The sequence below is a fragment of the Anoplopoma fimbria genome, chromosome 6, assembly GCF_027596085.1.
Source record: "Anoplopoma fimbria isolate UVic2021 breed Golden Eagle Sablefish chromosome 6, Afim_UVic_2022, whole genome shotgun sequence".
NCBI classification, from domain to species: domain Eukaryota; kingdom Metazoa; phylum Chordata; class Actinopteri; order Perciformes; family Anoplopomatidae; genus Anoplopoma; species Anoplopoma fimbria.
In genome coordinates, this window is record NC_072454.1 from 17,500,320 (window position 1) to 17,523,696 (window position 23,377).

Here is a 23,377-nt window from a genome sequence, read left to right on the forward strand (position 1 = left end):
CTCTTTCAGTGATGAATATGTAAACCCATAAAGGATTTATCTTTGGTGACTGGAGACTGAATTTGTTTTACATCGGGCCCAGTTGGATTATCATCCTTGTACATTCACTGTACATTGAAACATGTTATGGGAACAGTGTTTGAACCGTAGGGAGCACCTGGGCTTGTAAAATGGTCTTACTTACCGTGGATGTAATATGATCATTGAGAGTGATCGGAGCAACAATTACAGATCCCTGGTCAGGTTTAAAAGTTACTGGCTCACATTGGCCTTTTTTAAAACAATGGCAAAAGCACTGTGGTTCACTAAATACTCATCTTGGTCATTTGAAATTATTCCAAGTAAATATATCTTATACAAATAGAGTTGAGACGGCTTTTATAGAACCGTATTGCTACTGATTTGTTGTTAGTGACAGCAAAGGAAAATTAGCATGTTTATTAATCCTTTCATATTTGGCACCCACTGTGATTATTAGAGCTGAGTGCAAATTCAATGAATGGCGTCTACTCTAGTGAGAAGAGTACGAAAATAATTATTTCTTCTCAGCAGAGGCAGTTTACTATATTATATAAACTCCAGTTGTTTCTCCGCATCCAGCCTCGGTTGCCGTCATTACTTCAAAGCCTGTTCATAACGCGAAGTTTGGCATGTTTTCAATGTGACTTTGTTGAAGTCTAATTAGCACACCAGCTCCTTGCCAGCGATGCCTTGCTGCATATCAGGCCTGGTCCCATGAGGGAGCACAAGCATTGTTGGGGGTCTACAATGTGTTCACCTCATACTAGCTTGTGTCTTTGTGCAACATTTAGTAAGGTGAACTCGTTGGTATGTTCCAACAAACTTTGTTCTTCTTCAAAGACAAAGCCTGTACCCCCGTCCCCTTGATGTAGAATTTTGAATATAATATAGTATAATTATTTGTCTCATTGGGTAAACCCGTTTTTTCACTTTTCTTGATTTCAACAGACACACATGAAACAGATATGGAGATATGTCAGAATGATGGGCCACAATATAGCACTGGGGATTCAGTGCCTTGCTCAAATGCCCAGGAGGTGAACTAGCACCTCTCCAGCTACCAGTCCACACTATTTAGTCCGTTCAGGGACTTGAACTCACTACCCTCAGGTTCCTAAGCCATGTCCCTAGGACTAAGCTTGTGTGTGCAGACTTTTTATGATAACATATGTATGTAAAACAAAAGCAAACAAAATAAGAGGAATTAAGCTTACCATAGATGCCTGTGGATATACATGGGAAGGCCTGTGCAGAAAAAGACAGAGAAAGAAAAAGTTAAAACATATTCACATAGATTGAAAAAATAGGACAGCAGTGTCTTTATCCATCTCACTGAGCACTAACACTACATCTGCATTAAACTGTAGCCATTGAAGCAAACCTACTGTTTACCTTTGTATGTTTGTTGTTTAGCTCTACTGCTTCACTTGTTCATTCCCAAGAGGCGCAATTTACAGTATCATTTGCACAAATCCCTGCAATGCTTATGCAGAAATGTATTGTAAACCAGCTTCAAACACACACACACAGAATGTACTTTTCTCTTCACTTCCATAAACAGGCACATTAAATTCATCCTGGACTTGAACACACTCACACATTACACACATTAGATACATTATCACACCGCTGCATTAAAGAGGCTTTTGGACTGTTGGAAATCTTATCATGCCCTGTTGCACCAATGGTCACGATGGCCCATTAGTTCTTAATGACCATACTTGATGTCCATAACAGTGATATTTGCATATGTTGCTGGAAGGACCGGTGGATCAGACTCATGTGAATTCAAAGGTACGCATAGAGTTTGCTGCTTAATAATCTCCAGCACATGAATATCACAATGAGGCCGATTGATCCTGTGTGTCGCCTGCAGCCTTCTCTTCCACTGATGTATCAACCAAGGACTGAGGCTGCTTCTAACACAGGATATAGTTTCAGCCTTTTGATGTATGTATTTCATTTAATGAATTTATAAATTAAATAGACAGCTTTCATTCGATGTGAAGTTGATGCAAAGCTGCTTCTCAATGACAACAAGGACATCACAGCTGGAGGCTTTTCAGCTAATTTCATGCAAATGATGAGAAAACTAAAGACAAAATCACAAAGCCGTAGCTGCCACATTGGGATCAATAGCAGAAATCAATAATATCCCACCAAGCACTGAAAGCAGCTAGGGAAATATACACAAAACAAAACAGACATTCTGAGAATCAGAATAGATGTTGTGAATATTTTCAAAAGCTTAAGAGCAAAAACCTACATGTATTTATGGATGTCTTTTCCAAAAAGATTATAAAAAATAACCACCTTGTAATAGTTCTTGCTTTGTAGCACTTTGCAGCAGACATATTATTCAAGCGTGGCTTTATAGCTGAAAATAGTTTCATTATTCTTTACTTCTGTGAGCAAATATATTATGATGCATAGGCCTCGCTGTAAGCTTCCCTATTTCACATTCATCTTTTTAAGTATATTAATAAACAGTAAAGAGAAAGGATTTTTTCCAAAGGTCCCATTTGTCCTCAAAAGCCGCTGAATACGTGCTTTAGTTCATGCATTCATCAAAAGGCGTGGCCACAACATTAATAAAAAAAGATGACAAATGGAAAAAAAGGGGAAACATTTTCGCTAGCAGCTCACAACTGGATGAATATAGCACAACAACACACTACAGAGATTCATCAAAGAATAACACGCATATGTCAAATTCTCCCCATGCCAAAACTAAGCACAACAGTTTGTTTTGCCACACTGACCCTGTCAAGTTGTATTTAGAAACAGGCTGTTGCTAGCAGAAGTGCCAAGATCATTTCATTTTAGAACTGAATAAACAATTAATAGATCTGAAAGATAACAAATACATGTCTGCTCGTAAGATGATTATACAAACAAGTCAAGGCTCTATTCAGGGGAGTCTTTTCAACTGAGAGAAGAAATAAATGCAATTCACATATGTTGAAAGTAAATAATTCATTAAAAAACGGATGAAATATGTAGACCTTTTTCTCTAAAGCAGCACAACCTATGACACCGGCCTTGAAATGCAATGGTATGTTTGTCCTTGCCTTTTGCGTCGAGGGATGAGTCTCTGTTTGTGCTCTTATTTACCCGTTTTCAGGTTCCGCCTGTCAAGGTGAATTCTTCTTCTCTAGGATGATTTAAATCTTTTACCGAAGCTTTGACCTTTCCAGATGACTGTCTGGGTCTGACACAAACCACAGATGATGAAGCGTGGAGAAGCATGGACATTTTTAGTCCAGTGCCAAGTGCCGTCCATGGCACATATTGAGACTGAGTACACTAAATGGTCAAATATACCAATGGTTTCAGAGAGATATTATAGTATTTTAACAAATTTTTGTTTCAAAACCCCAAAGAATCTCGAAATGAAGAACTGTTCAATGAAATTCAGTGCTTTGTATACTCATTGGCACCTTAGACCAGTGAAAATCTCAATAGCTAAATTATGCCAATTCTACATTTGGCAACAGTCAATACGCAGAAATCAAGATTTACTTCAGCAGGGGGGAATCTATTGAAGCCATGAATAATAAGGAGGAAGTCAACTGATTTTAATCTTCAGACAAGAAGAGCATTATTTCCTGTCAATGCCTCGAGTCAGTGTCAGCTGCCAAACTGATCCAGAGCCAGAAGCCTCATTATCTTCTCTCAGCTGAAAGGCCGTGATGTCGGTCTCCTCAACTTGAACTTCTGCTCGGATGGCAACGACACCTTAACACATCAGTGGCAACGACATGCCATCAGCATAATCAATTAAAATCTTTTTTTATAAGTTCCCTGGCTGATCCACTAAAGGGGTATTGATCTTTCTGGTGTGAAAATACATTGTGTGATCACTAAACGAGATGCTGTAAAGACCTGACACCTTTGTGGCACACACACACACACACACACACACACACACACACACACACACACACACACACACACACACACACACACACACACACACACACACACACACACACACACACACACACACACACACACACACACACACACACACGCATCTTTCTTGTTTAAATGGGTGTTGCAAAAAGTGAAGAGACGTATATATCCAATAAAACTATAAAGCCTGGAGAACATTTTGGCAGACAAGCGTCTTTTTCATCTATACATAAGCCACACACCACAATAAATTACACTAAGACACGCAAACATTATTAATCTTACCAAAGATCAATATCTGTAAATATCAACATGCTCGTTATTATTTATAAGCTACTATAAGTGTTGGTTAAAATGATTAAAAGCCTCGGCTGTTGATTAACTAAAAATGTCCTAATGTCAAGGTGAGCGGGGGGAGAATGTTTACTGCAGGAGGACCTGCTTAAGTATCGCATTTACTCCCATTCAGAGTAGATGAGTGTTGACAGTCAGTCCTCAATGGACGATAAACGATAAGTCTTTTGATTTTTTTAAGCCTGATAAAAGCCAAGAATTCTACAAGTGAAGGCAGTAAAGACCTACAGCAGATTTCTGAATCAGACACAGTGTGCAACACTGTAAGAATAGCTAAGCCTAATTCTCTTATTTCTTTCCTGTCAACTCTGGGCCACCATAGAAGCTATTTTGATAGTTGTTAGCGTACATACCTGTACACCTGCTTACTTTGTATAAGATCCAGTGTTAATTAGGACAGTCAATGGTATATGTGACCTATGATTCGTGGTTTAGGTTATTATTTCTATCTCTGGCTGCTCATTAGGAGTGAGTCAGCATGTTCGGCTGCGCCCTGGCATGAGGCTGTGTCTGACATGTTGGCTTGTTGCTGATTTTCTTTGCTTAGGGAGTGTTCAGAAATTGGTCACCAGGGAAATTATTCTGTTGCTAGGGCTCCTCCCTAATCTATCACATCGCTTTAAAGTGGAGCACCTTTCCTCTCAGCACGTCTGCACACTTATTCAGCTCACTGTATATTAAGTCCAGCACGGAGTTGCTAAAGTGAACACTGTTGGAAAAAAAATCGAAACTTCTGTTACATTCATGCATCCTCTTAATTAAGTGACACAACCACCATTGCTTATTATTACAATGATTTATTCACTTCAAAGTGTGACTAGAGTTTTGCAAAGACAGTGCTCATAAAACTAAGTCACTGTTATTCCATTGAGGACATGATAGCCTGCAGCTTTCAGTCATTTGTTAAGCAGCAGGAAATGACACAGTAAAGATGGCTCAACCTGTGGCAAATAGTGGCTGCTCTGCTGTAGCTGTCACCTTCCCATGAGCAGACAGGTAATGGTAAGAAACCCATGCATGGGCACAGTGACTGCAGGACTGCCGGGGGAGCACCTCGTCTCGGCTGGCTGAGTAAATAGCACTGGACAAAGGGTGCTGCCCCCGTAGCTTGAAGCCTCCAAGCCTGTTTGCAGACGAAACTCTGCTTATAAATCACGGCAGCGAGGGGAGATCTTGTGCAAATGCGACCACAAGTATGTTATTATTCACCACTGTTGCCAGTATAGTGTGGGCTTACATCGTATCAGTATCAGAACATGAAACCAAGAGAATCCTCTTTGTTGACTGCTGTAATTCTTTAAGCATGTAGGTCATGCCTGGTGTCTCTGTCTGACTGCGCTACCTGCTGCTGCTGCTGCTACTGGGAAGAGCACGTCACGGTTACAGATCAGGATGTTCAAATATGACACATTAACACCCTTTTATTCTGCATAATAACACACTCCATATTCTAATGTGAGAGCTGATTGTTTGAGTGTCATTATGCTAAATGGAGGATGGAGAAATGCAGAGGGCGAGAAACCTGGAACCTAATGGCCCGAGTTCCACCATCCGTTTTTTATATCTGCCATGATCAAGTATAACTATTATCACAATAAGATCTGAGTATCCATTAAGGACTCAGCATCACTGGCTGTGTTTACATGCAGGGTCTCACTTACTGGCCATAATACTCTGGAAAAACAGCTTATTAAGGATAAGCTGTTTATATGCAGCTCTGCTGATGGAGAATATGTGTCGTTATGAATACACCACAACAGAACGTCCTTGTGCAATGTGCAACCTGCAAGTAAATCCTGTCTTTAAGCAGCAGTAGGTATCTTCGCATACAGAGGAAATAAATTACAACCCAGACAATGGGAATTGTAAATAACCCTTACCACAATGTTTTGGTTGACTTCATATGTATCTATTGTGGTGTGCAAGTGTAAGTCTGCAGGAGCAAGGAAAAGAAACAGTGAAAGGGGTAAGATGTTCCCACTTCACAGCTGGCAAATTATTATTGAAACATGCCAGCCAACTAAACCTGTTCTTTTGTAGTCCCAGTATGAGGTTTATTGGGTTATTCTAATCCAAACATTAGGTTGAATTTGAATCATTTCGAAGAAAAATCACTTAAATAAGGAATATCAGAGTCCGTTGTGCATGTAAACGGCTGGGGCGGCTGTGGTGTAGTGGAGAGCAAGGTAGTTCTCCAATCAGAGGGTCGGTGGTTCGATACCCGGCTTCGGCAGTCGATGTGTCCTTGGGCAAGACACTTAACCCCAAGTTGCTCCCGAAGGCTTGCCATCGGTGTGGACTGGATGTTGCATGAATGTTAGTTAGAGTCTGATGGTGGCACCTTGCATGGTAGCCTGTCATCAGTGTGTGAATGGGTGAATGATATGTAATATACTACTGATTGTAAGTCGCTTTGGATAAAAGCGTCTGCTAAACGACTGTAATGTAATGTAATGTAAACAAACTTTGCGATATATTGGTAATGTGCATGATTTGATTAATGATAAGAGACGATCTTGATAATAATAGCCTGATGGATGTGTTACGATATATTAGTATGTAGTGGAGAACTACAGGTTAATTGGTCAAGCAATCTGTGGGTCTCCAGACGTGATAAAGGTGTGACAAGGGTTAAAGCACTTGCCACTTCCACAGTGGGACAAGTGGGGCATTGGGAATGGACTAAAGGCAGATACAGTAGTTGAACATAATGAACTCTATTTTGCCTTAATGAGGTGTTCTGTGATTGTGTTTATCACACATCTGCACATGCAATGGGGGGAGAAAGACTCTGCAAGATGTCCGTCAGTCAAACGTATGACATAGTTGAGAGGAAGGGCAGAAAAATAGGTGTAAATGCTAAAGCCTGTGGATAGGGCAGAGCAGTGGAGCATCAATACAAGCAGCTCCTGAACTGATGGCTGCTTGATTCATTGGTCCATGACCAGCTGTATGGTTGATCAAGCACATTTCACCCTGAAGCCCAAAGCTACAGAGCACAGGTACACTAAGAGGCTTTTTTTTTTGACGCAATATGGTCATTTCATTTAAACCTAGAAGAAACTCCCTGCAAGTCCCTGCAAAACTTTAACAAACATATCTTGGAAACCAGTACATTGAATGTCCAGTTTGGGTCAGAAACTGTTCTTTTATTATTCATATTACTGACACCGATTTCCTCAGTGTTAAAGACGGAGCATTTAAAACGGCATAAAGATGATACTACTCTGAACTGAGGGCACATGCAACCAGATGCCTGCTCATATTAATATAGGCGTTCTACTGCTCAGTATCAGTTTTAATTATTTCACTGACCACTGAACAACAGTGAGGCGAAGTCTTAAAAAGGAATTTATATTGGTGAGACAAACTGACTGACCTCTGCGTAACCCACACATGATTGACAGAATTGAAATGAGTAGGCAGCGAACATGTCAGGTAAACTCAACCCACTGTACCGCTGCCCTGAAAAGCTGCGGGGCTGCTTTCTGTTTCCTTAAGTGGAACTTATTGATTAGATTAGCATACTAGTGGTGGGTGAAATCAAGACTTCTCTGAGGGCTGATCTGTAAAACTGTGGAGTAGAGAGAGAGAGCCTCAGACGGACTGTTGTGGTAATAGATCTGTGTCTTTGTCGTCTGATCAGGAATCAACGTACCTTTATTTACCTCAACTGAAGGGGGAACCAGGACTTTATTTGAGACAGGTTGCTATTATCATATTTTTGTGAGAAGCCTGACTGTTTTTGATCTGACTCTTGCTTGCTGTGGTAATTTATTGTTAATGGAAACTCACAATTTTACCTATCAATCAAGAATAATATTCCTGCAAGGAAAGAAAAGGGGGAGCATGATTACATTGTCCCTCTGCATGGTGGAAATAATGATGCAAAATAGTAATTATCCCGAATTTACCCATGAGCCATTATAGTACTGGTCATTTTTTTTATTTGAGACCACCGCCTCAACCTTTATTTGAATATCAGCATTATTTCTCAATTTATGGTATCTAACATCCGCTTCCTTTAAAGCCTTGAACTTTACTTTGATTAACGTCGTCGCCTCGACATGATTATAATGGTCTTATGAAGGTTTTTATTGTATTTATCACAAGAGCGGTGACATTATAAAGTGTAGGCAGCGTTTTGATTGAATTCTGAGATGGAAGCAAAGAAAGCAGTAGATGAAGGGGAAAAAAATGTATCTTTGGTAATTTTGAGCAAAATGTTTGATTTAAATATTTGAACCTCAACACTCAGCAGTGTAGGAGACACATCCTTCAATATTCTTCAGGGCATCCAAAGCCTGTGATTATTCCAATGAGCAGCTTCAGGAATGTAGAGCATGGTGTGTAGCATTAGCAGTCATTTGCATTTTGGAGGCCTAAATTACAGGTGGGCATAAAGAAATGATCAAAGCAGGAATAGGAGGATTCTGTCTGAATCTATCAAACGGCTGTTTTATAAGGTATAACAAAGTGAGAAAGCCTCTGAAATGCTGAAGATAAAATGGAGCAAGAGAGACAAACCAAGCTATGTATCCCTCTATGGAAGGTAAAACCAGGGCGTATGTGGATTCTCAAATATGCATACCCCATGTCAAACTGTCTCAGTAGAGATTAGCGGCATATGGAGCTGGGAGGTTAGAATTATCGGTAATCCTAAAATATAGCTCACAATTTGTACCGCAAGAGCAGGTGAGTTACATGTGGTTGATATAAATAAATGGTAAAATAAAAACCAGGGAGAATTTTACTTACATAACTTACATTTCCGCTCGTAAATCAACTTCAAAAGCACATTTAATCAGAGAAAAAAAAGGGTTTTCCGGTCTTGCAACGTGAAAGCCAGCCTACAGTACCCTTCAAATGCAAGGCTAGTAATTAGACATTTTTTCATTTCAAGGCGTCCTTCAACATTTTTCCAAAGCACCATATCAAAAGGGGCTTCAAAGCCATAAAACCTCACTCTGACTTTGAGGTGACAGAACGGCATACATATGAAGACTTGCTGCATGGCCCCTGTCTTTGTGTCAGGGCCGATGTGAGACAAAAATCCCGTCTGCTGCAAATTGCATACTAATGACTGACCAGTAAACCTAGAAAATAAAAGTGTGGCTATATGCAGCCTGTATTCAGATACAAAAGCCTTGCTAGCGTCCCGAATACTGACCAATGTTGTTTGAACAGAGCTTCTAAGCAACCACTGACATCTAAAGGGAACATGGATGACTGATGATTTAAACCGACCTTCATTCATTTCCCTGCATTATTTATAGTATTAAAGGCTTGATGAGCTACTGTGTGGTTAGGGGTGTGCTAGTATTTTGGCATTACATGTAGTGGACTTAGCACTTTTGTGAAGGGGTTATAGAGGAGTCAGTGTAACAAGGTAAAAACAGAGAAGGGGCATGTGGTCAGCAGGGTTGCTCAAATGAATATGGTTGATGTTAAAAGTAGAGATTATTCTGAGCTGCAGCTCAATGGTCCCCAAGAACACAGGAGAGGCTGTCATTGAAGGATAGGATTGTTCACTGACATCAGGAGTTCGGATATGAATGCACAAATCCCAATAGATATTTACTCCCTACAGCCTCCGAGCCATTCCAACTGTCTCATCTGTTCCCAGCGTTTGAAGGTTGACTGCACAGTGACAAAGTGTCACAACCATATACAAGATGGCTACATAGATTTCCTGCAGATAATAAGATTCGATTGTTTTATAAAAATGATCTCCAGGAATTATCTAGGTCTTTAATTTAACATTAAAGCTAGTTAAGAGAGCCAATAACTTATTGTTGTTGGACTTTTTTTATTTAGTGTATAATTGTATAGAATTAAAAAGTAAGGAAATATATTACCCTGATGAATGTAGAGAGGAGATTTGCACAGAATCATAACAGATGATAAAAAAAGGCCATAACCACATTTCCCAAAGCACTACATACAAAATAAAAACTAACATTCGTTGAGAGACCCAACCTCATTAACTGCAAAATCGAATTGAGCTCTCTGTACTGGCGTAGCAGTGACCTCTTGGAGACATGGTAAGTACATAATTATTATTGAACCATAGGAACACATATACCAATTATTCGTACACCAAAACATACAGTTTATTCTTCTGATTTCTTCATTGGCCTTGTGCTATAGGAATCATTTCTCAAAATTTGAAGCCTGGGATGTTTCGTCGACTGGGAATTTAATGGACGTAATGAACTCTTTAATATGGGAGCTCAGGCTGCTCTATGTTTGCCTTCATCGCACTCAGTTCTGCAACACTTAAGATGGCTGATCCCAGTTGCACAACTCCAGTGATAGATACTGTACGCCTGTGTGAACTCCTGCAATGCAATGCTGTGGGGCTGCAGCATGTTTATGAGCCAAGAAAGACTGAGTTGAGATGAACGGGCATGGGAAAAAAATAGCGCACTGTGGGCAGACAGAGAAACCCTGGATAACTTTAAGGCTGTTTTTAAACTATTGTTGGAGGCTGGCTATTTCCTTTGCTGCCAGTGTTTATGCTTGGTTAAGCTAAACACGTGACTGATCCATGTAATGAATGTGCACGGATGAAATTGATATTGATTTTCTTACTTTATGTAATGCTCAGTAAATTGGTAAATAATCCCAAAATATCCAAGTATCCCTTTAGAGTCTGAATGCATCATTGTATGGATTACACTGTATAGGGTCTTGGATTGCAAAGTAAGGTGCAAAAAAGTTAGACATAAGAAATAGTACTGCGTTGTCTAATAAATGTAAAAATTACTTAGACTACTTGAGATCTACTTGCTGAACTTTAGGTAGATTTCAGTATCACACAGTAGCCGCATATGCAGGTAAGGAATCTACATGTATACCAGAGCTTTTGTTTAGAGTATGAAAGCCTGATTATCCATGTAGTCCGGGGGCAGACTAGGCCCCAGCAGTGCACTTTCGCTTTAAAGCTCTCCACAACATAGAGCCATAAATCTGAGCTTGCCCAGAGGTAAGAGCAACCAACACTAATTAACGGTAGCCGGATGAGAGGTCAAGGCTTGTGTCGTATTAACGTGAGAAAACACTATTTTTCAATTTACAGTACATACCGGTCTGGTGCACTTTAAGTAATAAAGCTTGCAGTACCGTGGGCGGAAATACAAATATATTTACTGTAAACACAATCATGCATGTTTTTTACCTCTGTTTATTCCAGCTGTGACGAGAGCTTTCAAATGAGATGATTCAATTGTCTTTAAACAACTGACACTTTAGATATGATGACTGCCTCAGGGAATGTCCACAAAGCAGGAGTGCTGACGCAAAGTAAAGCTCAATTTAGGCGTACTGCACAGAATTGGTTTTCAATGAATATGTCTAGCCCTTAAAAGGACTTTGGTCCAAGGACATAGTGAGCGCTGAGTAGGTCAGCTCCCCCTCTGTGCAGACCTGTGGGCCATTCTCTCACACTTTGATCCGAGCTCTGATGACGGTGTGGCAGGCACACTCAGGAGTGGAAGGATTAGGGACAGGAGGGACATAGGGACTGACAGCTTCTTTGTACTCGTTTCATTCTTATTTCGGGCATAGCGGCAGACAACACGCAAACCAACGGCTTCTCTAAGGTGCTTCTTTTTTTGGGTGCAAAATCCTCAACTCTTCAAAAGAGAGATCAAAGGCGAAGCAGGCTCATTGATAACTGTATAATGGCTCACTTAAGGAGAACAGGCATTTTGCTGGGATGGGCGCATGGTTCAAACTGCAAGCTATTAGTCATGCTGTCGGCTCATTTCCATATGTGTTTTATTGTCTCATGGGCAAAGGCTACTGCTCCTCCTCGCATGTATTGCACTCACAGTAGGTCTAATGATATTCACACCTACGGCAAAAAACAAAGGGCCTTGTATCTCTTTGTCTCCATATGAAAAGGCTCTTGAAAGGTGACAATGTGAAAGCACATTTCAGGTTTGTGCGCCTTTCTTTGATGAGCTATTAGCCTTGCTTGTCTGGAACAATATGAAGCTGCATCTCAGAAATTACAATTAATGCAGACTGAATATGAATTCAGTAATGCAGACATGTTTTATGTAAGGTGACAAGGAATGTTGGAAGAACAAATACTTGGCAAAAAAGGATGCTTATTTCGGTGCTTTTTTGTCTTAGTCGCAATGGCTTGCTGCTCCTGAGCAACTTTGAAGTTATGAACATGAGAAGACTTTATTACAGTAAATGTACCCCTGTACACATGATCGTAACACTATCCAGACAGTTATTGCTGAAACAACAGAGTTACCTCAGCAATAGAGATAGAACACAGCTGTCTGCACTCCATCTGATCACCCGTAATGGAAAAAAGCGACATTCCAACCTTACGTTTTTTCTCAGGGTGTTGATCGTCAATATATTATTAAATAACTACTTTTTATTGTTTTACTGACTAACCAACTTCATATCTATATGAGTATATCTTTAAGACGTGTAAGATATAAAGCTAGTAATATTTTACATTACCAAGACACTCCAATATTCCTAAAATTATATAACATGCACGCTGGATGTCTTAGAAATCAAAGTGTTTGTTTAGGCTGCAGCACAAATTAATTCCCCGTTATTGTAGGGTTGAATTATGTATCAAAAATCACTGACTTTCACTGGTATTGGTATGCACATTCAAATTTCTGGCCCTACAACATCACCATGGTGGCACTGTTGCCCTGCTCCTAATCCACGCTGTTTGAGAATCAGGAGGACACAGACTCCTGGTGAACACCGGATGTGAACACTGCATGAAGGTGATGAGATGAACTGCTGCGAGGACGCCTGATCTCTTCTCTTGTCACCACATTCTCCCTCATCTGAAAACATACACACACACCAAGCCCAGCAGCTGCCATCTAAACCTCACGGCCTTTTCTTGGCAACCTCAAGGGGAGAGCACATAATACACCTGCCTTTTAACGTCGGAAACTTCATGGCAGGTACAGGGATATGGGGGATCAACAGCTGTGAAAGTGTTGGTACGAGTGCTCCCCAAGGCTTGTTGCCATCTTCAAGTAGTCCTGTCACTTTTACACTACGGTGCAGGATATGGATATAGAGTATGAAGGTGTAAAGCAGTGTTTTGAAACATCGGGGGCGTTAGTGGATTTATTGAGTCTAAAGTCTTCTGAAGGATTGCCTGTTCAAAGCATCCACCTTTAAATCCCACAGGAGATTTATTTCACCAAGCATCCAGGCCTAATCAAAATCTCCCCTCAGACACTAGCTGGGTACAAGTTTGACTCTCTTACACAAGGATGACAGTACAGAGGAAACATATACTCATACATTCACTCACATACATTCAGCATTTAAGCTATACACAGCGGTTTGAAGGAGTCTGGGGTCTATTGTTTGAGTGCATGAGGCTGTGGTCATCATTAAGGTGCTTAATAGACCATGTCGGCTGTAGGACCTGACAGGCAAGCTGGGCAGAGTGGAGGATCCAGAGAGAGAGAGGGTCACCTTCATGTAGAGACAGCTCTGTCACACTGGGGCCATGAAGGGATCCACTCTGCCACCCGAGCCTGGCCCAGACAATACATGTCTATGGCCAACCAAGCAGAACAACAAATCCCCCACCTCCTCCAGACTTCAACAAAAAAAAAGGAAACAGAGTCTTAGAGACTTTAGGCACTAGATAAAAGTAGTACTTCCTCTGCGAGGTAACTGTATACTTGCTTATCTAGCTGCAAAAAAAAAAATCATATTAGGAATATGAAGGCTTATTCCTACTATAAAAATATATGTAAAACCATCGACTGCAGAAAAACAACTGTGGATACTGTCAAAACATGGAGGTGCTGTCTTTTTAATCTTTACTTGTACTCATCAATTAGAACAACCAAATGAAACATAGAAGAAGCACCATAAACATATGCAACAGAAGGCAGAAGTAACAAGAAGAGCATTCAGAGGCAGTTTGCTAATTTCTGTGTGTACAAGATCCCAGACCCGCAAAGCGGTGCTATCTTGGTCTGAGCACAGGTGCATCTCTAAATGAGGAGGGATGAGGAGGGACCCAAAACCCACCAACATCCCAAAACGAAAGAGAGGGGACACGCCACTCAAGGTCACGGTGAATTGCAGGAGCATGGGCACTGCAGATTGATTGGGAGCACAGGGAGCAGCTGGCTGAGAGGAAACATGAAGGCGACTGAGGGAATCACCAGGTGGCTCCTGTGAATTATGAAACTGTACGTCCAGTTCGTTCTATCTCCCATGCAGACTAAGTGCTGGTTTCAAGTGGTCCTGTGGTGTGCTGCTTTCCTCTGGAATGCTTTCTGATTTCCATGCTAGGTAATATCTAACTGTAGAGTGTAGCGTTTGATCAGAAACTAGAGTTGTTGCTGTGCTTTGATTTGAACTATATGGAATGCTCCCCGCTCCCCCCCCCACAAATGGCCAGAGGATAATACAGCTAATTACAGCTTTCTAAATGTGGAGTTCATTATGAATATTGATAAAGCATTAATTAGTTACTAAAACTGGAAAACCATTTTCTCTGCACTCAATACATCACATGTTTTTGGAGCAAAAATGTACTGCATCACTTTATAGGGGTGAGGATTCATATTCTTTTGCATTCAAATACAATGTCTTTCCTTTGGAAAAAAACAAAAAACATTTATCAATACTAAGAGGTCTGATTAGTATTTAGAGTGGATCATAATCATGCTCAGGTAAGAGTTACCATTATGTAGGTGGTCATCATTATGCCTGACGGAGCTCTATGCCAAACACATACACATTTCCTCATGACTCAGCCTTCCTCTGGAAAAGCCAAGGACTCTGCAGGACTCTGCTCAGTTGAGGAGCCAATAATACTGCACGTTAGGAATCTGGAGCCATCATAAAGCCAAAGCAATCTTATGTGTTAACTTATCTCAAATAACTTCCGTCCAGTGTCATAATGGAGCCTCTTCACTGAAACGCTGAATGGGAAATACTGTAGCACGGTTGTTCTTCTAATTGCTCAATGCCTCGCTGTGTGAGTTCGGATGTAATGAAAATCCAATGCCATTCAAAATAATACCTGCTACTCCATTCCATCCATTTTCCGTAACCTGCTTATCCAGTTAAGGGTCGCAGGGGTGCTGGAGCCGATCTCAGCTGTCAATGGGCGAAGGCAGGGTACACCCTCTGTCGCAGGGCTGACATATAGAGACAAACAACCATTCACACTCACATCCACACCTACGGGCAATTTAGAGTCTCCAATGCACCTAAGCTGCATGTCTTTGGACTGTGGGAGGAAGCCGGAGAACCCCCCTCTTGCTGTGAGGCGACAGTGCTAACCACTACACCACCGTGCAGCCAAGTAGTATTCTACTCGATGCATCTAAAAAGGCATCTCATACACACTTACTTTGTTCCATGGACTCCATCTCACGCTCTTTGCTCTCCTGTCAGGGGGCTGAGACCTTAACGATAAAGTGCCCCGCATGCATGCATACTGTAATCACCAGGGGTTTACGGATGTTACATTAGATATTAGGCTGAGAGAGATTTGGAGGTTATCTGGCATTCCAAGCAGTGCCCAAAAAGTCAAACCATGAAACAAGATCACCCCTGTGTTCGCTCCGGCAGGCACTTCATTCACCATATGACATGGTGACTAAACCTTTGGGCTTTCTAGATTCATGAGTATGTGAAATGAAAAGGGTGGATACAGGTACAGTAATGATTTAAATTGAAATCTGTTCTATGGTACTGACAGTTGCGGCATCATTCATAAAAGGTGAGTGTGACATTTACAATATCAAGGTCACTGGTTGACAAAGAAAGAAATGTTTAATCTGCTAAATTACCCCATGAAATGATGACTTCAGTAGGCCTACCTCATAATGATTTAATGCTAACATGTCGTATAATTTTTAATTAACTTGGAACAGGAGAAAATGTGGAAGGTGGGGGCTTAACTCAAGGACTACACATTCAAAATCAGGTGTAGGGAAAAACAGTTGCTTGGGCAGAAATAAGTATAGTACACCCCTGTGGCAATCGCTAGCATCAAAGCAAGACAATCCTGCACTGTTGGAGCTAATATATCTCCCCTATAAACCTGTGCTGCATTGCCTCCTGAATTGCTGAGTAGGCCTAGATTGAGCCAGTTTAAAATGGTGAGTCAATCAGCACAGGCCAGGCACAGTGCGTCAGCCCTCGTTAGCTCTGACCTTGGGAGATAATAATGGCACTAAACTGGGTGTATGTGTGGGGTAATAGCTCCGTGATTAAAGAATTATGTAGGAGAGCATAAACATTGGCGTGTCTGCCAATGCACACAGCCATTCATTCACCTGAGCCTGCAGGAAAGACTGCTGTGGTTTCGATAACAGAATGTTGAGAGGGCAGGACTTGTAACCTGGGTTACTTTGTGGATACAACTTGAGTGTTAAGGATTTTGTGTTGAGTCTGGATTTAGTCCTGACATTCTCATTAATATGCATAAATATGGTCTGGCCAATTGGTAAACACAATATGCATCTTTTCTATTTTACTGTCATCAAACCAAACAACGCTGATCATAAATATGTGCCAAGCACATTCTTCTGAAGCACACAAAGAACTACAAACATTCCCAAGGCTCCCAAAACCTGTCAGCCATCTGCTTTATGCATTCTCTTTGATAAAACAAACAGGAACCAATGCATTAACAAAACACAGGAAAGAGTTGTGCTTTAAGGTTGTGTTAAGGTTAGGAAAAGGCTTGGTATGAATGCTCTGAAGAAAACCTACTGTGAATAACTGTAAATAATCTCAGAGCAGAGACTTGTGGCATTAGGATTCAGGTCCCAGTTTGTCCTCAAGAGAAATAAGTAAAAAAAAAAGGAGATAAAAAACATTGAGCCAAAATAAATTTAAAATAGCAAAATGTCGACAACAAGATAAAGTTTAATTTATTGGGATTAAACAAAATGTTACCTTCTCTTTTTCTCCAAAAGGGAACAAAGCTGTTTCTTTGTCCACTCACTTCTTTTTAAACATTCTCTCATCCCTCAACACTAACAAAATATTATAAACTATTAAATATCTCAGTCTGTATATCTTTAACCATTTGTCTTCTACAATGACTTTTTATTTTTTTCATAAAAGCAATAATTATCTTGCATTAATTAGAATAGGGGTAGCATTTATTATAAGTGCAGTCTAATAAACAGCTTACAGTTTATTTCCCCTTGTATATCATCGTGTATAAACTAAACATTTCAGCAAGAGAAACCTATAGCAGCATGACAGACTACTAATTTGTATGTCTGAAGTGTCAATGTAAAACTCTCTGCTGGACCTTCATTTTTGACGCCTGCTCATAATTGCTACTTAGTGTAAAAGCTGCAAATACCCAAATAAATAATTCAATGGGTGACATTCATCTTTATCTGAGATGCCAACTGATTTCTACCTCTGAAAACATTTCATGTGTACAGCCAGAGCGAGAGAAAATGTCCCTCGTGTGTCAAACCCCGATAGAGCGACCTTGTACTCCGAAGCAAACACATCTGTATGAACGGCGACTGTGATTGAAGGATAATTGGGTGCAAGCTTGTTGAAATGGAACCCTGTGATAGAGCAGGAAATTCCAGTTTCATGGACATGGCCCTGGCAAGGTCGACACTAGGTTCAACACCTGGCTTCATAAAAGCCACAAATGAAAGAGTGTGAGAAATCGAGAGTTTTGGTGAACTAGATTCATAAACTGGAGTAAAAGTTGGACATCTGTGGTAAAGCTACTAACCTGATTAGTGGGAATCATTTCATGTTCACAATGACTGCTTGCTTCACCATGTTGTATCTTTTTCAAGGCATAACCATACAATGAGCTTATCTTTCTGCTACAGAGGCATGTTAAATGTCTCCTTTGTAACTTAAATTAGGTGCATTAAGAGGAACGCCCAGATTCAGCGTTCTCATTACTATTCACTCAATAATAATTAAAATATCCATCTGTGAGTTTTAAATTGGAAACGTTGCCATGCGTATCACAGTAGCAGCATAATGTAGCACCGGGATATGTGGGCCAGTTGGAGGTAGAAGATGACTGGATGATTTTTACATGAGTAGATACAAAGGTGTTCCCCCCGTTATTCATTTACACACGATGGTTGGATAGTCCCACCCACTGGCATAGGATCAAGGATGACCAAACACACCGGACCAGCACGAGGGGTTACCTTGGGGATAGTGATGCATTAGTAATGAGACGACTGAGAGTGTGTCAACTCTGTCCGGCTTCACTGACACACAAACACACAGTACAGGCCCTGTTGGCTGGACTGAGTCTGCATGGTAATTAACCATAATGATGTAAACAAGAACTCATTCTACCAAGGTCTGCTGCCGATGAACAGCAATCTGTTACAGTATCTGAGAGATTGCTCGGATTGACTCAATTGAGGAGCAACTGTCAGGCTTTGAGAGAGGCCTGCTTTGCATGTAATGTATGTAACATCCTCCTTTCCTTTCCTTCCTTGATGAAAGGAGAAGCATTTATCAGTTGGTGGAGGTAATGTTTGATGACATTCAGACTCAAGCACAACTCTAAACAGATGTGAGCCCACTAGAGGAAAACCAGGCTTTTAGGTGAACAGCAAGGACTAGGTTATTTTTGTTGAGACTGTGTAAAGTTGAGGAGGCTTCAAAGCAAACAAGATGACGCTGTCCATGAACTGTCTCTCCTCCAGTTTTTCTTTTGTTGAAAAGAATGCAATCCAAAAACAGCCTACCACAGGCAAATGGCTTGAGACTTTCTTTGAAAATCAGCGTTGTTGCAAATGGCTCTGTATGAGATGTTGCTAATTGTCACTCAACTATTCTTTCCTTGGGTAGATCTCTGAGCTTTTCTCTTGTTTGTATTCTCTGTACGTCAAACCAGAGGTTTGTTGTGAAGCAAGGACAAAGATAGACAGAAATGCCTTTTGTTTCTCCTGTATTGTCTACATTCCTCAGGTATGTTTAATTACTGCATGCTTATTGTGGTTTACTTGTCTCATGGCACATGGCAGGACAGACATCTGTTTCATCAACAACTTCCTCCGATAGTCCCTCAGTTGGGTGCGAGCTGACGCTTCTATTCTCAGATAGTACCGCAGAGGGATGTGAGCCTCATAGAAATTCAGGAGCCTGTCTCCAGGAGCTCCTCACAGCAAGGTACAGCAGCAGAGAAAAACATGAAGTGAAACCAGCCCGAGTGCGGAGCCTGAGTCTTATACAACTTGACTGTGCTTTAGTACTTAAATTATTTGAAGAGCCTTTATTATTGTCAGAGCACATTAATCTAGAACAGAACTGCTGCCATTTCCCTCACAGAACATCTAGGTAGAGTAGCCTTTGTAGGAGACAGGGTTTAGTCTCTCTGGTGATTGCTGTGGGCTTCCTGTGCTTGTAATCAAGACGCTAGCATGATCACATCAGCCCACTCCTCATACACACTCAGGAGATTACCTCTTCAATCCCTATCAACTGTGATTACCCCTCTCGAGGTGTGTGGAAATGTCACATTTTACATATCCTAATATTTCACCTCACATAGTTCTTCCCTGACGGTATTGTCAAAAGAAGGTGGTATGGCAGGGCTGTCCCCTATACCCAGACCTTCAGTGGTGGTTGCCTCCTCATGAATCAGGGCACCGGGGTAATTGGGGTTCCAATGGCCATTAACTAAGACTAGGTGGCAGACCACCACAACCACTATCAGTGTAATTGTATCTAATTGGCCCAGTGTTGCCAATGATTCGGATCAGACAAATAGCACTGGCTAATTTAAATGGGGACGTGACCTTTTGAAAGCTTCAGTCTAATTAACCTTTGCGTTGCATGCAGGTACTCTATGTGGAAGTGGGCTACGAGCAACAACTGGCTGACTGGCCACAAAGGCCAGTTAGCCAGTCGTTGCATATTGCAGCATAGCGCTGATTGGAGCAGCATACTGTACTAGCTAGGTGTCTGTTCCTGCTCTAGACCTTCAAGTAGATTAACAGGGGGATAAACAATCGTAGAAAGCTTGCATTTTGGAGTAAGGAATAATATCAAGGTAGAACATAGTAAAAAAATACTTTTTTAAAAAAGATTGTTTCGAGAAGATCATAATCAAAAGTTATTACCAATATGCTTACATTTAGATGTGATACAAAAAAATAGGTAGAAGAAAAACAAATTCACTTGACCTAAGCAGCAAATAGTGTTATTATTGCCTTTTTGTATAAAAGCATTAAATTAGTTCTCCAAATATTGTCATGAAGAAAATGAGTTTGAATAGAGTCCAAAGTATGAGCTACAGGGAATTCTGGGCGATAAAGACACAAAGACCAACTGCGTTGTGTAAGCAGATCAGCAGTAAACCTCTCATTCTTCTCTCCCAATTAATGGCATAGTTTACTTTGCTGTGATCAGAAGCCAAGTATGTGTGCAACCAGGCCTCCATACTTCTCTCAGCCATTATATAATGAAATCTGGAGTCGCTTGCACTTGCGGACAGTAATTTACGAGGAAGGGTAGAGAAGCGGATAGAGGAAAAGTTTGTGCATGATATGTTCAGTGCATAAATGAAAATTAATTAATCACTTGGGGAGTCGGCAAACCAAAATGGAATAGGGTGGAGTACAAAGTCGTTAAGTTTGATATGGTAGTATTTGGAAACATAAATAATGACAAAAACCCTCCAGTGCACTTAAATGCTGCAATAAAAAACACATTTTCAAATATCACCGGTGACCTACATTAATAAAGGTTGAACAGTAAAAGTTGCCTTGGGCGTGTTTCATAAAATTCCTGAGAACAGAAGAGGGCTTTTAAAACTGGTCGGCCAAAAAGTCAACCTTCCCTCACAAACTCCGGTGTGGTGTCGATCTCAAAGACAGCTTGGGGGCATGGTCACTTATCCCAGTGATGCAGTGTTTGTTCTTCACTTGATGTCCCTGTCATCTTCAAGCAGCACGTGCATTCTGTGTCAATATGAGATATTGTTTGCAGGAATGCATTTTGGGAACCCAGTCGGGAAAAATGCTAATGCTTCTAGTAGCCTTGGAAAGAGCCCACAGAGAAGGGTGGATAATCCTATCATTCTACACCATTCATCTCCAATCCACTTGGCTTTCAACATTTTTCTCAACGGGCAATTTGTGGCTTCCCTGCTGGATCTCCTCGAAGCCAGCGTGTTATGACTGCAAAACACTTCCAGGGCCGCCTGGGAGTCAGAGAGGAGGCCACTAAATGCAGTCTGGGACCCTGTCACTGTCCACGCTGACAGCTGACAGCCCACTGCACGCTGCAAGAAATAGCTTAATGACAGATACTTTCTAAAAGCATCAAATTGTGGCCTGTCAAAGTCAATTGATGAACAAAAAGGGGGCTCAGTTGGCCACAAAATCATTAGTCAACAACGAAAATGCTCGCTGTATCTTCATGCCAACTACCCTCAGGATTAAAATCCTAGTTATTTTGTCTCAACAGAACACTCCCAAAAGCCTCAAAAGGAAGGCTAAATTAAATGAAACAATCATGATGTTTTGGGTAAACATGGTTATTCTCTTATTCTAAAGGTCACAGTCTAAGGGGTGTTTAATACGGTCTCTAAAACAAAACAGAGTTTAAGGCTGAATCGCTTCCAGATGGTGGCGTCCCCCTCTACACAGTCTGTCTGTTCCTGCCTGACAGATGCTACGCTTGCTTCCAGGGAAGAATCTGAGCAGCCTTCCATGACTAACCAAGACAGGGGACTTGCATTAACCATCTCCTCAGTTCCATGTATGGCTGTATGGCTTTCCAACTCTTAGGGGAGGAGGCCCCCCCATGGTCTGACTATACACGGATACAGTACACACATACCCATGAGTGCATTGTTAAAATGCACATACGCAGATTTAAATAATTTGAATTTCACTAGATAATAAAAGCTTAATCTTGATTGCAAGGAATTATTCTTTCAGTTACAGTAGAAGGCAATGTGATTGGCAGGTCACAGTCAGAGGTTAAACATCTGCATGTCGTGCACACCGCATGGCACCTTGACACAAACAAATTACAGATAATCCTTTTTTTTCCCTCCACCCATTGTCTTCTGAAATTTATGGCAATGGAATAGTTTGGTACTGCTGAGTGGCGAGTTTCCCCAACAATATCAGCTGTTTCCAAATGGAGCATAATAATGGCATGCTCTGTATATATCAGAGAAACCATGATTAGACCTATTTAAAATGTCCTGGCTCGAGCAAATATTGATAGCCTGCTAGAGCATCTTCACTCCTTCAACCGTTGAGGGAGTGTTATTATCACAATTCACATCTAGAATGAATCCACCAAAAATCCATATTCCTAGCTTTGCTTCCTCTTTGACTCCTCACCTGAGCCTCCTTTGGAAGCGAACAACATACTGTAGTGTAACAGGCATTGAGCAGAGGAGGGGGCTGTTTGACAACGCACTGCTCATCAGCCCAGAGCTGCAACTCTGCTCACAGGCTGCAGAGCTCCCAGGGCTCCCCTGTGTGATGTTGCAGAACCCAGCCGGCAACGCTGGCATCCTGGCTGTGGTCAGTCAGAGCCCAGGGAGCTGTGACAGCCTGCTGCTCTCTCAGCCGCAGCAAAAAAGAAAAAAAAGCACTGAAGCATAAGAGTCCTCTAGGCAGGGAAGAAATAAAAGAACGTTGCCACCACACCAGCACATTCAGATGCCCCCCGGAAGATGTACGTAAAAGCCTTAGTGGATGCATGCACATGGGCACAAATACACGCTATCACTTTCCAGCATGCACTGCAGCCAAATGATTTGGAAAACAGAACTCAATAGGCCATCCAGCCATTGGATATCTATCCAGAGAGAAAGACAGAGCGGGGGTTTGAAAGCCTGGACTGTTCCAGAAGGCTCTCATCATCAGTGTGAGGGTTAAACGGCAGGTTTCTTGGCTCAGGTTGATCATTTTTCATCTGAGGGCCATCCCTCAGTGAGGCTTGGAGCCGCATCCTGTACTTACAGTGTGCTCTGCAAAGTATCAATGAGAATGAGTTTTAAGCCTTTAGATAAAAAATAAGCTACAACAATTTTGATTTTAGATTTCGCATGCAACACTTAATGCTG

The 23,377-nt window shown here is 41.2% G+C and overlaps 1 protein-coding gene across 4 annotated transcripts in view; it reads right to left on the reverse strand.

Annotated features, from left to right (window-relative positions):
* macrod2 (mono-ADP ribosylhydrolase 2) overlaps positions 1-23,377 on the reverse strand; it is a 389,097-nt gene that overhangs the window by 92,719 nt on the left and 273,001 nt on the right. For all 4 annotated transcript variants that reach the window (XM_054599883.1, XM_054599882.1, XM_054599881.1 and 1 more), the window contains exon 7: positions 1,236-1,266. In XM_054599883.1, the coding sequence (XP_054455858.1) occupies positions 1,236-1,266 (31 nt within the window). The remainder of the gene's footprint in view (positions 1-1,235; positions 1,267-23,377) is intronic.